The sequence below is a fragment of the Python bivittatus genome, unplaced genomic scaffold, assembly GCF_059951505.1.
Source record: "Python bivittatus isolate LINGU-HERP-01145 unplaced genomic scaffold, Pbiv_v1 ctg000570_np1212, whole genome shotgun sequence".
Classification (NCBI taxonomy): Eukaryota; Metazoa; Chordata; class Lepidosauria; order Squamata; family Pythonidae; genus Python; species Python bivittatus.
This window is the reverse complement of record NW_028277097.1, coordinates 23,192,050-23,207,940: the sequence shown is the minus strand read 5'-3', so window position 1 is coordinate 23,207,940 and position 15,891 is coordinate 23,192,050. Positions and strand designations below refer to the sequence as shown.

Genomic DNA, 15,891 nt, shown 5'->3' with positions numbered 1-15,891 from the left:
AGCAATATATAAAGGATTCCTCCTGGCAAATCTGTCCCAGGGAAAAGGCATAAACCTGGCCCCCCGAGCACTCTCTGGCCCAGCCAGATGTTTGGGGTCCTCCATTCTGAGAATTCACAGACAAAAAGCGTTTCTCAGCGTTGCCACCCCAGTGAATTTGGGTGGGTTCCAGGAGAAGCAAACTCTACACAGGATCTATTATTATACCAATTAATGAATACTGAGTCATGCAATTCTCAATATGCCCATTATGCAATGTGATGCATACATTCGGTCCTCGTCAGTTTTTATTCCTCCTGACATTTCAGAGCCTGTGTCATGAAAAATTCGGGGGCGATCTTTACCTACTTTTAGCAGCCAAAGGATGGAAAGAACAGGCTTACAGCCAGCTGTAAGAGCAGAAGCAAGAAAACCTAAGAAATTACTTTTGTTGCTAATTGAGTTTGTCCGGGCAGGCCAAAAAAGTATGGTAAAAAAAAATTAAGATGGCAGCCATAATTGTGCATTCATTGCTCCGGCTGATTTTTATGTGTGTTTTCTATGCGTCACTATATCCACGTAGTGATGACCAGCTGGTGGCATTAAAGAAATAGGTTGCCCTCAACTTCTTCCAAGAAATTTTTTGCATTATTATTTCGCAAGGCCTTTCCAATAACCCTGGGATCCCTGGGTGGTCTCCCATCCAAGTATTAATCCTGCTTAGCTTTTAAGAATCAGCCAAAGTCACCAGTGTGCTGGCCTTGATATGGGTGGGCTCGGTAGTACCTTTTCCAAATAAGAAATGCTATTGAAAATGCGTACGCACCTGATGAGGTGAACTGCAGCTCACAAAAGCCTGGGCCTTTTAATAAAGCACGCTAGTCTCAAAAGACGCTACCAGACTCTGATTTTTTGCCATCATAGACTAGCCCAGCTCTCTTCCAACCTCCGCATGTGCTTTTTCACCCTTCTCTACAGGCATGGAAAATGCACTCATCCATCACAAAATGGATGGTCCTTGAGATGGACTTTGCCTCTCTGTTTCTTCCAGACGTTGTCAGGGGGTGGTTCCTCCAGCCCCACACCGTCCCAGCATATCTGGGGGCTAACGCTCCCCGTCACGCCAAGCTCCGCATCCTCGTCCAGACACTTTGTATACCTCTTCTTGACCCAGCTAGGAAGAGTCACGGGCATCTTCCTCACCCCGCCCCTCAACCCCGGGTGCCACCCCAGTCGTTCCCTCCCGCTTGGGGTGTCCTGCTTCCCCCCCCCCGTTGAAAACCCTCCTTTCTCTTCCAACCACAGAAAAATTCAACCCGGTGTTTGTGGGCGACGACAGATACGCGACCTGGAGGACCGGGCCGTACAACAGCGCAGCGTGGAACCGATACACCACGTACCTTCCGCGGATCCCCAGGGTAAGCCCCGCCACGCCAGGGCTGGTTTTCTCCAATGGCAGGGAAGAGAGGAAGAAGCAACCGGGGGTGGAGGGTGGAATCGGATCCCTCTGGGGGGCGCCACGCCACCGGCCCCCACCCTGGCGGTTCCTGAGGTGGCCGGCCAGGGAGGCCCTGGGGTCAGGTCCAGCAGCATCCGAGACACCACAGCTGGTGCACATGAAAAGGGAGTGAAACTGAATTGCACAATTTTGCTGCCATCTTGACTTTCCTGATGGCCGTGGACACGTCTGACGCCCTGGTCATCTCTTTTTCCTGCCGTGTCTCCCCAAGGCACGTAAAAAAGGTTGGGGCTTCCTTCACGCAGTCAGGGCCACCATTTTGACTTTTTGGACCTCCCCTGCAGATGCCCCTGCCCTGATCCGTACCAATTCTCCAGACGGGTTGGCACGCTGGGAATTGCAGATGCAACACGTCTGAAGGATGCCAGTCTGGGAAGGATTGTTCTTACCTAATCGATAACTGGTCAAGGGGACAGAGCAGACTGGTATTTGGCTGTCTAACCCTTGGCAGAAATTGCTGGAGGGGGCAACTGGCAGAGGGCTCCTTGGTGAATCCTCGGTGGGCATCTACCTTGCCGCTGGATCAAAGCCCTCTTTTTTCTCCCAGGCTTGGAGTTTTACGTTGCCCCGACTGCTGCTTTTCAACGTTTCTGTTGTTGTTTTCTTTTACTGGATGATCGTATTCTGTTCTATGGTTCTGATTTAATTGCTGTTATATATTATTTTGGGACCCCTTGCAGCTGAGGACTGGGATATGCAATTTCTAATGAAATGCCATTTTAAAAATGGCATGAAAAGAAAGCTGGCGGAGGGGGCGGGGGAGAGAATGGATTTCCCTGCAGCTGATAGAAGCTCGGCCTGGCCACCTTCTGCCGGGACTCGATTGAACGGAACCAGTTTGTCTGCTCAGCCAGCCCCAGGAGACCCTGAAAGTGACGGCGGGGTCAGCAAAGAGTGTTACTTCCCCTCTGAAGAGCACTTGGCGCCCCTGAGCTTATGCTGCAGACAGTATGAGCGGATAGACATGCATATTTTTGTCTGAGGTACCCCGAGACCCTTCTGCAACCTGCAATGCAGAAACCGCAACAGGGAATCACCTCTTCGTCTTTCTAGCCGAAGTAAGAGCTGCGAGACTCAGACCGGCAACCCTGCGGTCAGGCAGCTTTGAGGTGCAAAGAGCCCTCGCCGGGGAGGACTTGACGGAGCCTCCGTGTTCAGAGGCAGGGCGCCTCTGAATATTAGGTTTCGGAAGAGGCGGTTGCACCGACGGCAGGCTTCCCGGGGTGCGATCGATGATAAAAGCAGGAATGTAAGGAGAAATTAGTGGTGCGGTGGGTGGAGGGGGCGGCTTTTCTCCAGGCTGAGTTGAAGCATTTCCTGCCTATTCTTGAGTCAGAAAATTGTTCCAGCACAACATTCACTTTCCCCGTCACCGATCCCTTTCCGTCGCCCGTCCCAGGGGTGTCCACAGGGTGTGATGCGACGATGCGGCCCCCCCTTGACTTTTTTGACCACACCCTGCCGACCCCCTGAACCTCCTTCCAAGGTAACCGGGGACAAAGCCTGGCAGCTCTGAGACACCTTAAGTCAGTGTTGTCCAAACTTGGCCACTTTAAGATGAGTGGACTTCAACTCCCAGAATTCCCCAGCCAGCATGGCTGGCTGGGGAATTCCAGGAGTTGAAGTCCACTCATCTTAAAGTGGCCAAGTTTGGACAACACTGACTTGAGTTAAGGCAGGGCTCCATCAGGAATCTTGATGCTCTCAAGCTAATGGTCACCCCATCCCGAACACGTCCGTCCCACCAGAAACAGACTTACCCGTTACGAACTTGCCTTGCAGGAAGCCGGGATGGACGCCATTCTGCGCAGGATGCCAATGGAGTACCCTCCGAAACCTGAGCGGCTCAACAATTACGGTACCTCCCTCTGGATGCTCGCTGGCCCCAGTCTAGGCAAAGGGCAAGCAGTGCATCTGGGCTGCATCCTCCAGCCAGAAACCCAGCCCGGGCACGCGAAAAGGCAACCCTGGTGCCTTCCTGAGATATCCTCTCCCCCCTTCTCCCACTCCTCAAAAGGATCACCCAACTGACCTGTTTAAAAAACCCCCAAGAAATCCATTATTGGATGAGTGCCAAGTGTTTGTGGCACAATTAATATCTTCAACCGTTGGGTTGAAGAACCGAAACGCTTCCTTTGATCCCAGGGCGAACTTTCATCACCTGGGGGTCTGTGGAGGGGCTTCAAAAAAGTCAAGAAGGTGTCATGGGCAGAAGGAGCAGCCTTGAGGAACAGGAGGAAGAGCCACAACCAAGACAGTGGCCAGATGAACCAAACCTGACTCGGGGGCAGAAAAATAACTCGAGGAAGCGTCTCAGACAAGACCCTCCCCAGTTCTCACGAAGATAAAGGGAGGGAGGGGGGAGGTGCATTCAGACTTGCAAGACTCTGTTACTATAACCTTATAATAAAAGTAGGGTTAGCATGCATGACTTTGATTTCCTAGTCTGGTCTACCTCAAAGTGGTGACCACGACCAGGTGATCAAAGTCCTGCCCTATTTGCGCGTATAAAAAGGTGGCGCACCATCTTGACTTTTTTGACACACACACTCACCCCGCAGACACTCCTGCCATCCCCACTTCAAGGTAGAAGGGAGCCCGGCTGGATCCAGAGCGAGTTTGGGTGTTAAATCCATCTACAGTCCTAATCTAACCCCTTTTCTCCCCATGCCATGGTGGTTTTAAAACAAACCCAAACTGGCACCAGACTGGGCTTCAGCTCCACGAGGGTTACCACAAGACTTCAGTGCGGGCAGCGAAGGGTGTTCACTGCAGTTCTATGCCGGATTTTGGCAGGAGGAGCTGGGACCTTTTCCCCTAAATGCTTAAAGGTTAAAAGAGACCATCATTTTTCGGAGACAGCACCGGGATGTTCCTTGACCAGCCAGTCTAGCAACTGACCGGTGTTAGTTGCGGGGTGTGGTCAAAAAATGGCAGCCACAACAGTATGATGAAAGCCGCGCCTGTTTTTAGGGGCCGAGAACACCGCCGTAGCGGCCGCCCTGACTCTCTGACCCACCCTGCAGACTCCCCTGAAGAGACACATTCACTTCAGCCTAACCTAGTGACAGCCAGGGCCATCCATGGCGGGGAGGTCAAAAAAGTCAGGAGGGCACTGCGACTGCAAGATAAAGCCCTGCCCCTTTTTAACTTGCGTCTCCACACACAATGCGCGTAAAAGGGGGCGGAGCTTTGCTTACACGCTCACAGCTGCCATCCCAACTTTTTTTACACCCCAGAGATACCGCTGGTGGTAGCGCTCCATGTTTGGAGAAAAGGCAATACTGTAGGTGAAAAGGCAACTTTTCAGGATAAAAACCATCACTGCATTAGAAAGACAAAGCCAGATCCTACAAAATCATATTTAGTAGAAAATAAAACCGTGGAACTAACAAAGAAGATACATACTGTAAATTGACAGCGGCAGATAAAACCACCATCTGTTCCCAACCTGGTGCCTTACAGATGTGTTGGACTGCAAACCCCATCATCCCCAGCCAAGGAAAATTGGAGCCAGCCAGGAGCTGAATCTTGGACCTTGTTCAAGGAAAGCCCGCCTCTCTCCTTTGGCAGAAGGAGGAAACTCAGGGAAAGGAGTCCGTCTTTCCTGCCCCCTTACATGTGGGGGTAGATGGGGAGGGGGCTACGATTTGGGGCCAGAGCCAGAAAGACTCAGTCCCCGAGGAGCAGCCTTAGTGAGAGCAGAAGGAAAGGCAGAAACACAACTCCATCTGCCGATAATGTGTAGTTCGCCTCTCTCTTAACATTGGTGACCCCTTTTTGGAGAAAGCCCCCCCCAAAACACCCAGCTTTGCATATGGCAAGTAAAACAGCAGAGCAGCATCAGGGTTTCCCTGTTTTATACTAAGCTGTTCCTGCGGGGACATTTGGGGGGGCTCAAATATGAAGAATAGGGAGCAAATGCAGCCACTTTGCTACCCCCAGGCAGGCCCGGCGGTCATCCAGCCCAACGTTCCTTCTCCAACAGCGGCCGCACGAGCTTCTCCAGCAGGCCGTCCGGGGGAATTCCTCCTGCCTCTGGAGAAGCGGCCGTGCATATGGTGAAGCAGGTCCTCCTGGCACGTTGGGTCTGTATCTCCCCAGATTTTATAGAGTTCCCCTGCTGTCTGGGAATTGCGAGTGTTGTGGTCTCAACTCAACGGTTGTGGTTGTGAAGGCTCGAGCCCCCACGGTGGCTGTCACTGCAAGTTGGGCAAATTTTGTTCTCAAATTTTGCATTCTGAGAAGTGGAGCTTTCTGAGGTTGGCCTTGACTGAGCAACTCTCAGCTCTGCCATCTAGCTGTCCTCTCTTTCTCACCCCCACCCCCACCCCTTTTCTTCAGAACGGGAAGTCGTGGTTAACATGTTGAACAGCTTGTCTCGGAAACAGCTTCCGTACACCCGGCATCAGTACCCCATCCCAGGCAGGATGCCCTACCAAGGGTACTACAGCCCCTGCACTGGACGCCATTACTGCTTGCGTGGAATGGATTACTACGTGGACGGTGCCCCCACCAACGAGAGGCAGATCAGCCAGCTAGTTGAGAAGATTGTAAGGTTCGGAGGGTTTGGTTCTGCAGCCGCTCTTCCTCCACCTCCTCCCTGGGGTCTCTCGGGGGCGGGCTCGGGGCTCAGACTGGTTGGGTCTCCTGAGGACGGGGCAGGCAGGAGTAGTAGAAAGGCGTTGAACGCCTCCCCTCTGCAGAATATAACTGGGGACATGCCCCAGAAGGCAATTTGTTCCCTGCTTGCTATCCAAAGAAAGAGGATCCCACCCTGGAGTTAGAGCAAGACCAAGGGAAGGAATTCTTCCTCTCCAGCACGTAGAGTCATAGCTTCAGGGAGTCCTTTATGTGGAGACTCCAAGTTGGAGCGCCATCTGTTTGGGGAAGCTCTCTCTTGCCCTTCCTGGATGGTCCTCCTAAGGGCCCAGAGCACCAGCCCTCCTGCTCCTCTTTCTTCAGAGTTATGCTTCCAACTGCCTGAAAATGATCTCACCAACAGTGGAGGTCAGCATTGTTCTTCTGTTGACGGAAGGAGGGGAAGAGCCGTGCTGCTGAAGCCCTGGTTTCAAATAGCCAGATGTCCCTGGGATGAGAGCTTCTTCTCAACTGGGCTGTCCTTGAGGGTTGGGGCAGGAGGAGGAGGAGGAGGAGGAGGAGGAGGAGGAGGAGGAGGAGGAGGAAGGGAGAAATGCATTTGTCTGAATCTTATAAGCTGCTTCATAAGCAAACTCCGTAAAAGTTTCTCTGTAAAATGGGATGCAGCAAAGGGTTCCGTCTCCAAACGCCAATTGAAACATTCAAAGCTTTTAGGAGAAAGTCCATGTGGATGCAAAGAAGGCTTCAGGGGTCAACCCCCCATCACTTTAATTGCTAAATTAAATTAAATTAAAGGCTTCAGGGGTCAACCCCCCTCCCCATCACTTTAATTGCTAAATAGCAACCATGAATGCTTTTAATAAAAGATTAAGTGGGTGGGGGATTTCATTAGGATTATAATGCTTGGAAAGAAGAGACTTCAGCTGTCTTCCCCAGCAGGAACCTGTACAACAGTGTTTCTCAACCTTGGTGACTTTAAGATGTGTGGACTTCAACTCCCAGAATTCCCTAGCCGGCATGGCAGGCTGGGGAATTCTGGGAGTTGTAGTCCACTCTTCTTAAAGTCACCAAGGTTGAGAAACACTGCTGTACAATGTGGTCATCTTTCCCTCCTCCATACACATGCACACACTGGCACTTAGCATTGGGGGAAAGTTTCCATGTCAATGGGAACTTAAAATTAAAAGCGCTAATTCTTTCACCAATGCAAGAGAAATCTCTTGGCATTCTCTGTGTTTAACCTGTCCTCCTTATGTGCAGAGCAATTAGTCTTAACTTTAAAAATGCAGGTTCAGTTTAAAAATTAGCTTAAAAGAGTACATTTTAGAGCTGATAAGCTAACTAGCAAACCAGTTCCAAAGTCTGTATCATGCCTTTCTAAACGGAAGATACCCTGCAAAGGATGAAACTAGAGGAAGGAATTGACAGAATGGTCATAAAAGGATTAGGTGTCTCACGGGTGCCTGAAAGAATGAGAAGTCTCATCCTGTGAGTTAGTTTTGGGAGAGCGGACAAGATTCAGCAACACCCATTCCCTCAAATAAGGATGCATCTCTCAAACTAAGAACCACCAACTGGGGTTTGGGTACAAAACGGAGCTTGGATTGCACAGCCATGGCCACCACCTTAATTCTTCTGTCGCCTCCCTGCAGACACCCCTGGAGCAGTTCTCTAGGACAAACTGGACATTTCATAAAATGCAGAATTAAAGAACATGGAAGGAATGTGAGATTTGAAAACCTAGGACACTCAGCTTTGGCTGAACCTCCATCACGTGGGCCACATTTGGAGAATGTCACCATCCGGGCACAGTGGAGAAATATGTCCATCAAATGGTCACATAGACATTTATCAACAGGCCAAATAATACTGAAAATGAAATATAATTTTCATTACAGGTAGTCCTCATTGAACGACCACAATAGGGACCGGAAAATTTGTTATTAAGTAGGGCAGTTGTTAAGCGAGTCATGCCTGATTTTATGACCTTTTTTGCAGTGGTCATTAAATGAATCACCATGGCTGTTAAGGGAATCACATGTTTCCCCATTGATTCTGCTTGCTGGAAGCCGATTGGGAAGGTCACAAATGGCAATCACGTGACCCCAGGACTCTGCAACCATCATAAGTGCAAGCTGGTTGACAAGCGCCCAGATCATGATCACATGACCGTGGGGGTGCTACAATGGTTGTAAATGTGAGGACCAGTTGTAAGTCCCTTTGTTCAGCACCGTTGGAACTTCAAACGGTCACTAAATGAATGGTTGTTAAGTGAGGACTACCTGTACTGTTATTTTCATAGAGGGAGGGGGCCCATGAAGGCAAAAGTGCTTAGGGCCCACAAAAGTCATAATGCACCTCTACTGCTGCCAAGCGTGGTTTCAGACCCACTTCAAAGATGTGCACAGTAGAGCTAGTGAAACATCAGCGCATATGCGCTGTCTCACACAGCAGGATTCTCAGAGATGAATAGGATGTTGAGGGCCTTTGGAGACCTTTTCAGCAGAGCTGGTTCGCATCCCCGCCATGCAGCTGTTGGGGTGCCCCAAACACTGATTCCCCCATCTTGGCATGCTGGACCAGCCCATGCAAGGCTGTCTTCTTATCCAGGTCACGGTGAGAACTGGCGCTTTGCCTAAAAACCAGCTCTGAGGCTAGGATCAGCCCCGGACAGTGCGAACGAGGGGGATGCCAGGCTTCAGGTCCACACCCAGAAGGGATGCTGGGCGCGTAGAACCTTGAAAAAACGTTTATCATTTAGAGCACATATATGGAAGGTCAAGTGTTTCCACGCTGTAGAACAAAAGGCAACCCCACAACTGCCCAAACACCTGGTCAGAGGAGGAACAGGTGAGCAGGAGGTGTTGGCGCTGGCGTAGCCCAAGGTGGATCCACGTGACCAGCCAAGAGGGCTCTGGAGAGCAGAATATGCCATAGGGTCGCTGCGGGGGCATCTGTCCAGATGGGCAGGGAAAGGGCAGGGCCCTCGGGGCTTCCAAGGAATGCCTCAAGAGCCAGGGGCTTCAGGAGTTGCAAAAGGTGTGTTGCCCACAAAACCGGGGGAGCTTCAATCGCACCATTGGAGTTGCCATCTTGACTCTCTTGGCCACACCCTGGGACACTCCTACTTGAACCACAGACCCCACAAAATCCACAATTCCCTGCGTTGCCACCTCAACCATTTTCCTCTTTTGCCCACCTGTCCATGTGCTTGACATTCAGAAGGAAGACCCCTCCAGGCAAGGTCAACCCATCGCCCATGGAGTTTTCTTGCCAATAAGGCTCCCAGACTGATTTTTGTTTCCAAATCTAGCACATAGCCCTCGGATTTTGTCTCCCATCTAAGTAGTAACCTGGTCTAATCCTTCTTAGCTTTCTTCAAAATAGCAAAGGGTGGCCCCAAGGGTTTAAAAGCTACTGGTTTTAAATGAAGCACTGAGATTGATTTATGCTGCAGTTTGTGGTCTTAGCCTGGTGCCAGCAAGAACGTATTTTATTTTATTTTATTTATTTATTTATTTGTCACATTTAAAGACTAAATCTCTTTTTGGGTTAGAGTTGCTGCCCCTCTTCTCCCATGTAACAATTAGGGGATGGATTTCTATGGAGAAGGAACTGCAAGAACAAAAGAAGAAAGGGTTGGGGTTACGGCTCTTGGAGTGAAACGCAGCCTTCTCCAATCAGATCTGCCTAGATTTATTGGATTTTCAACCCCCATAATTCCCAGCTAGCACGATCAAAGGGTGATGGCCATATCTGCCTCATGATTTGGTTGCATGGGGTGGGCATGGGGATTACTGTTGGACCCTGGACTCCACGGCTCTTGGACTGATCCAACCACCCTGCCCTTTTCTTACCACCTACCTGTCCAAATAGCTTTCTCCAAATTCTCACTGTTTCTACCTGCCGTTTTGGTCTTGCACGCTGTTGTGGCAGCATGAAAAGAACCGCTAACACGCCAGCCCGCAGAGGGACGCAGGGCTGTGTCTGGTGATGCTTCTAATGATGGTTCCCTCTCTCCCCTTTTCTTCCAGGAATTTCCCATTTTACGACCACCAGGCGGACATGATGCTCTGTGCACGTTTGCCCAGCCTGCCGCCATCTTTCCCGTATATGAACCTTAAGTAAGGAATCACAAGCCTGTGTGCAAGAAGAGAACAGCCACTTATATGTTTTGTTTGAGCAAAAACTCAGTTGGGGTGGGGCACCTACATTCCTGGGATATGTATCCAGAATTCCTCATCAAAAAGAGGCAGGTGGGAGTCCACCAACCCTGGTGGTCTCCTCTTGCTGGAGGTTTTCAGACGAGGCTGGACAACCACTTGTTGGGAATGGTGCAGTAGATCCCTGCACTGAGCAAGGGGCTGGACTAGGTGATCTTGAGCATCCCTTCTAATTCATTCATTCTAGAACTCAGTGAGGATAAAGGAAATCCTGGGTAGTTACTGGGTGCATTTTTTTGTTCAATAAGGTCAAAGTCTGGATGACTCCTAGTACAATCATCTGGCAGGGTTAGCATCTGACGTGAACTAATGGCTAAGATTACCTATCAGTATAAGACCCCAACATGATTTGTTTGGAATTGGCTTAGTGCAGTGTGTAAATCCAGCCAGGGTTAATTAAACTAAAGTGCAGTGCGTTGGAACAAACAACTCAGCCATATGTCAAACAGAGATGGCCAAAGTGACTAAAACGTTGACGTCCCCCAGCCAGAACCATAGGAAAGCCATAGCTGAGACAGACACGCCTGAGAGTTCATTTTTTAATTAATTTCTAAAATTGATAAACTGCTTCCATTTAAAAACAGACTCTAAGCGTTAAGAGCAACAATAGTCCAATTCCAACGCAGCACCATAAATACAATCATAAAACATTTTCTATAACATGACCATCAAGCCATTCATCTGGCTGCACCAGTAACCTCAGTTAATCAGTTTCTGAAGACCACCTTTAAAAAAACAAGTTTTAAGGACCTTTCAGAAGGCCATGAGAGTAGGGGCCACTCGTGCCTTGGGGCGATCAAGCTGTTCCAGTGGAGGGGAGCCCCCACAGAGAAGGTCCACTTTCAGGATCCCTCCTGTTGCACCTCTCCATACGTGGGGCCTTCATCTGATCTTCTCTGCGCTCTTCAACTGGGCGGGCAGAATCTACGCAGGATAGGAAGTCTCAGAGATACCACATAGGGCTTTATAGGTCGTCATCATATTGGTAGCCAACGCAGTTCCCATAGCAGAAATGTTACATGGCGACACCAAGACTGTCCCATAAGCCCACAGTATATTGTTCATATTCCACCAGGTGGCATTCCTGGGTAGTCTTCAAGGGCAGCCTCATGTAAGGTGAATTAAGCACGGGGGAGGGGGGACAAGGACATGAATGACCACCTTGAGTGCCCCTTGGCGGTGGTCTCTACCTGTTCTTCTGCTAGAAGCTGTGAGTCCAGGAGGACCCCAAAGTTATAGGGTTCATGGAGAAGCTCTTTCACATAAGCATGTTTCCCTCCAAAGCCTTCCTTTTCAGCCACATAATTTCAAAGTGTTAATTGGTGTTAACAATTAGAAGTCTACTGTAAATTCCCAAGGCTTCCTGATTTCCCTACTCGGGGCACAGAACGTCTCCCTCTGTGAGTTCCTGCAGTTGGACATCTGGACCAAATTGGAAACTTTGGAAGGGCTCCTGCATTTCCTTGGGAATGGGGATGCTTCCTTTCCAATGTCACGGCAGGCTTCCTAATTTAAAGGCATCGCCGGGGATTCCACAAATCCAAAGGCATTTGTTAACTAAAGGGAAGTACCTCTGTCCAGACCACGGGGAGTAGAAGAATACAGACTTGGTTAGGATGGGCTTACAGTGCACACTGAACCAGGTTGATAAAAGGTCGAGCGGCTGCATTTCCACGTGTAAAATATAGTGTCAGCCTTGGGGTGGGGGCAGAGGGGCTGTACATGTAAGAATGTGCTGTAGCCCAGTGTTTCTCAACCTCGGCAGGTTGAAGAGGGGTGGACTTCAACTCCCAGAATTCCCCACCCAGCATAGCTGGCTGGGGAATTCTGGGAGTTGAAGTCCATCAGGAATCAGTTTAAGAGTGCTGTGCAAACAGTCCCACCCCTCCTTTTTAAAAATTCATTTTCCCCAGGAGGGATAAAAGTAGTCTTCAGGAACTCCCACCCCCTCCCGCCCCCCTGCAAGAGGAGGCTGAAAACTACTGAGAAAACCAATTGGAATCTCCTAGAATGGCCCCACTTTTTCTTTTCCCAGGCCTCTCTAGGGCTTCATCTTGATGTTGGAGGACAATACAGAAGGAGTTAGTTTAACTCCAGACAAGACTAGGTCTGTAGGGGGATAAATGTAACTTCTTCTAGATTAATCGGCAGAGTCAATTCATTAAAGTTTTGGAGATATATTGCAGGTTCTCCTGTCCCTGTTACACAGGTTGGTAAAAACAGCCACGGGTTCCCAAAATAGCTGTGACTTTTCAGCAGCAGGAAAAGCAGTCCAAATATGTTGGGGCTGGAAACTTAGACCAGCCGCGCGATGTTGTCACTTTTCCGAAGCCACACAAGTTGGACAATGGTCAGATGGGAGGGTGCTTTGACAGTGCCCCCCCTCCGACCCTGGGCCCTGCTTTGGGTTCCCAGAACATATTAGCACAATAAACCGGTCGAACACAACCGTTCAGATGCAGTGCCAAAAGCAACATGTTCAAGCAGCGTGCTGGAAAAATTCAGATTCTATCCCCACAGACACCGAGCGGCCACCTGGAATACCCTGGCCAAAAGAAGGGGTTCCCAAAGTTGGGGGGGATAAAGCTGAAAACCCAGCTCTGAAATTAGTCCCAACCCTAATTTACAGAGGAAGGCCCCCTTCCCCACCAGACCCTCTCACTCCTGCCGCCCGCTGTTTCCTGCTCACCCAGTTTCACTGCAAATCCTCTGCAACCATGAGAACTACGAACTTGTCCTTAAAATTGTCCTTAATTAATTAATTAAACTGTCCTTAAAAAGAGCCCGTTTGGTCTAGCGGTGAAGGCCCCAGGCTGAAAAGCAGGAGGTGGTGAGTTCCGGCTGGGCGACTTTGGGCCAGTCCCTCCCTCTCAGCCCAGCCCAGCCCAGCCCACCTCACAGGGTTGTTGTGGTAGGGAAAAGAGGAGGAGGAGGAGGAGGAAGGAGTATTAGGTACGTTCGCCACCTTGTTATTTGTAAACAATAATAATGGCGGGATAAAAAATCTAAAAAAAAAAAAAACTAAAATAGAAATGTGAGGAAAGGGATGGATGGAACCACTAATGCCAGCCCTTCACCGGCTATTCTTCACTTTTCTCCAGCCAAGCGTTTCAGCGGGAGAAATCATACCCCCTTTTCTCCTCTGGCCTGATGACTAACCTTGGCAAGCTTGTTCACGGCGTCCTTTCTAGACGGGGAAACAAGGGCGTCTCGCAGGACTAGCAGCCGCCTTCTCTAACTGCCCCCTGCCCACCTGTTCGCATCGCAGGTCCAGCGCTGCCAGCCATCCGCAGGGAACGGCGGGCGCCTTGGAAGACTCTCTGGCACAATGGATGCTTGGCAGAGCAGTCCTGGTGGGTTCTGCTGCGTGAACTAACTCTCCTTCTCTCCTTGCAGGTGGGACACAAGCCATTTTAAGAGGTCCGGAGGGCCAGAGAGGGACAGCTATATAATTCACCCTGAATTTGTTTCGGAATCTTATCCCCCTCCGCCGTGTTGGTATTAAGAGAGTCGAGAGAGACTGCCATTAAAAAGTGCCACTGGTGATGAACTATGCCCTGGGCTGAATTGAATTCTCCCCCCCCACCCCAAAAAAAGTCCCAGCAGCCAGAGCAACAGGCCTTTTTCTAGCAAGGTGAGAAGCAAAGTTTGCCTTCGCCTCTTGCAAAGCAGGATGAAGGCTAGATGGAATTTAGCCCAGAACGCCACTTCATCCCTGTTTCTAAGGCTCAGAGACGGTTGGAAAAATGAATTGTGTGGCTCTGTTTGTTTTCACTGCTTTTTTTTCCTTTAAAACCCCTCTTATCTTTAAAATAAGCCATAGACAAACACAACATGAGGCACGATAGGTCATAAAACGATTGCAATTTCAGTACTGATTTTTTTAAAAATCCACAATAAAATATGCCCTATCAGGAGAAGGGGGGAACAGGCTGGTCAAAAGGTTGTTAAAAACACAGCACGGAAGGAAGGGCGTTTCAGAGGACCCAGCGGGGTGGAGTGGGGGGGTGGAGGGGAAATGTGGGGGGAAGCTTGTTTGTGGATTACTCATGTGACCGACTGTGCAATGCAGTGTCACCGTCAAACCTGCTTCAGGGTCATGAATGATCTAGCAGGATTATAAAAAGAGCATGCACGTGCGCACACACACACAATCAACAGCTCCTGGTCAGGATGGCAGTATTTCTATTTACTTTGTGTGTGTGTGTGTGCGTCTTTGAGTCAGTGTTGACTCCTGGTAACCACCTGGACTGGTCCCTGCAGTTTCCTTGGCAAGGTTTTTCGGAAGCGGTTTGCCCTTGCCTGCTTCCTAGGCCTGGGAGAGAGGGACTTATTTATTTACTAATTTACTTACCTATTTATTATTGCAAGTGCTTTTAGGCTTCAGTCAAAACCTAAATCTAAACAGTGTATAAAATCAGTATAGATAATTCTTACAGTGCATGTGATATTAACAAACAACAGGGCTATAAATCAGAAGGCGTCTGACTAACGCCTTCTCTGCCTAACACATTTTATCAACAGGCATGAGTTTTGCCTTCTGATTTTTTGGCTTTCGTAAACTAAGGCATCTCTCCTCCTCCAACAATGCTACAAAATCACCCTAACAGCAACATCCTTAGCAGCGCCCACCTATGCCCTAATACCAACATCCTTCACAACTCTGAATCCCCGTTGAAAAAGTCAAGTGTTTGCTAATTTAGTAATGAGGCAGTTCTCGGCCCCCCCAGAACCAGTTTGCGGGAAACACCAAGCCACGGGCATAAATAAATACATCTTTTTTATGTGAATCTTCAATCGTATGGATCATGTTTGCCAGGTACTCTGTTTGGGGGGTGTGTGTGTGTGTGTGTGTGTGTGTTTTAATGCAACGGTTTCTTGCTTATGAAAAGTAGCTGAGGAACCTTGTAGGGTGGAAGCTGTTCTGCTGACGTTCCACTTTCCCAGTTCATGAAACAGACTTTAGCGCTGAGAAACCTTTCCTAAACTGTAGTCTAAGCTGCATCTTTTAGGAGCATTCAGTTACCATGGTGGTTGTCATGGGGCAGCCGCACAGCATCCTTTCCCTAATGCCTGCGCCGTCACGAGGCCACTTGGGCCAGTGCAAGTGGTCTGCAGGCAGAAACTCCCACCTGGATCACCCCTGGCTGGGCTGCTGTAATGCACTTTCTGTGGGACTGCTTTTGGAGACGACCCAGAAGTTGCAGCTGATACAGATGTGTTGAGGAGGGTGAACTGATGGCAGCAGGCTTCCAGGCCCAATTCGAGTGTCGGCTGCCACCTCTCAAGTCGTAGTTCTGGGCTGCTTCAGGCACCAGCTCAACTGCTCCAAATGTCTACAGCAGTGTTTCTCAACCTTGGCTGCTTGAAGATGTGTGGACTTCAACTCCCAGAATTCCCCAGCCAGCTATGCTGGCTGGGGAATTCTAGGAATTGAAGTCCACACATCTTCAAGCGGCCAAGGTTGAGAAACACTGCTCTTGTTAAGAGTTCCCCTTCTTATGAGATGATGGGATGTGGGAAGGCAACAGGCCTTCTCTGTGGTGGCCCCCATGCTTTGGAAGGGGT

The 15,891-nt window shown here is 49.6% G+C and overlaps 1 protein-coding gene across 1 annotated transcript in view; it reads left to right on the top strand.

Moving 5' to 3' along the window:
* The window catches only part of SPMIP6 (sperm microtubule inner protein 6), a 33,041-nt gene extending 18,743 nt beyond the window's left edge, over positions 1–14,298 (top strand). Inside the window, exons 3-7 of the mRNA XM_025172967.2 lie at positions 1,285–1,397; positions 3,281–3,356; positions 5,843–6,056; positions 10,135–10,224; positions 13,720–14,298. Coding sequence (XP_025028735.1) covers positions 1,285–1,397; positions 3,281–3,356; positions 5,843–6,056; positions 10,135–10,224; positions 13,720–13,828 — 602 coding nt within the window. The 3' untranslated portion in view covers positions 13,829–14,298. The remainder of the gene's footprint in view (positions 1–1,284; positions 1,398–3,280; positions 3,357–5,842; positions 6,057–10,134; positions 10,225–13,719) is intronic.
* Positions 14,299–15,891: the final 1,593 nt, after the last annotated feature.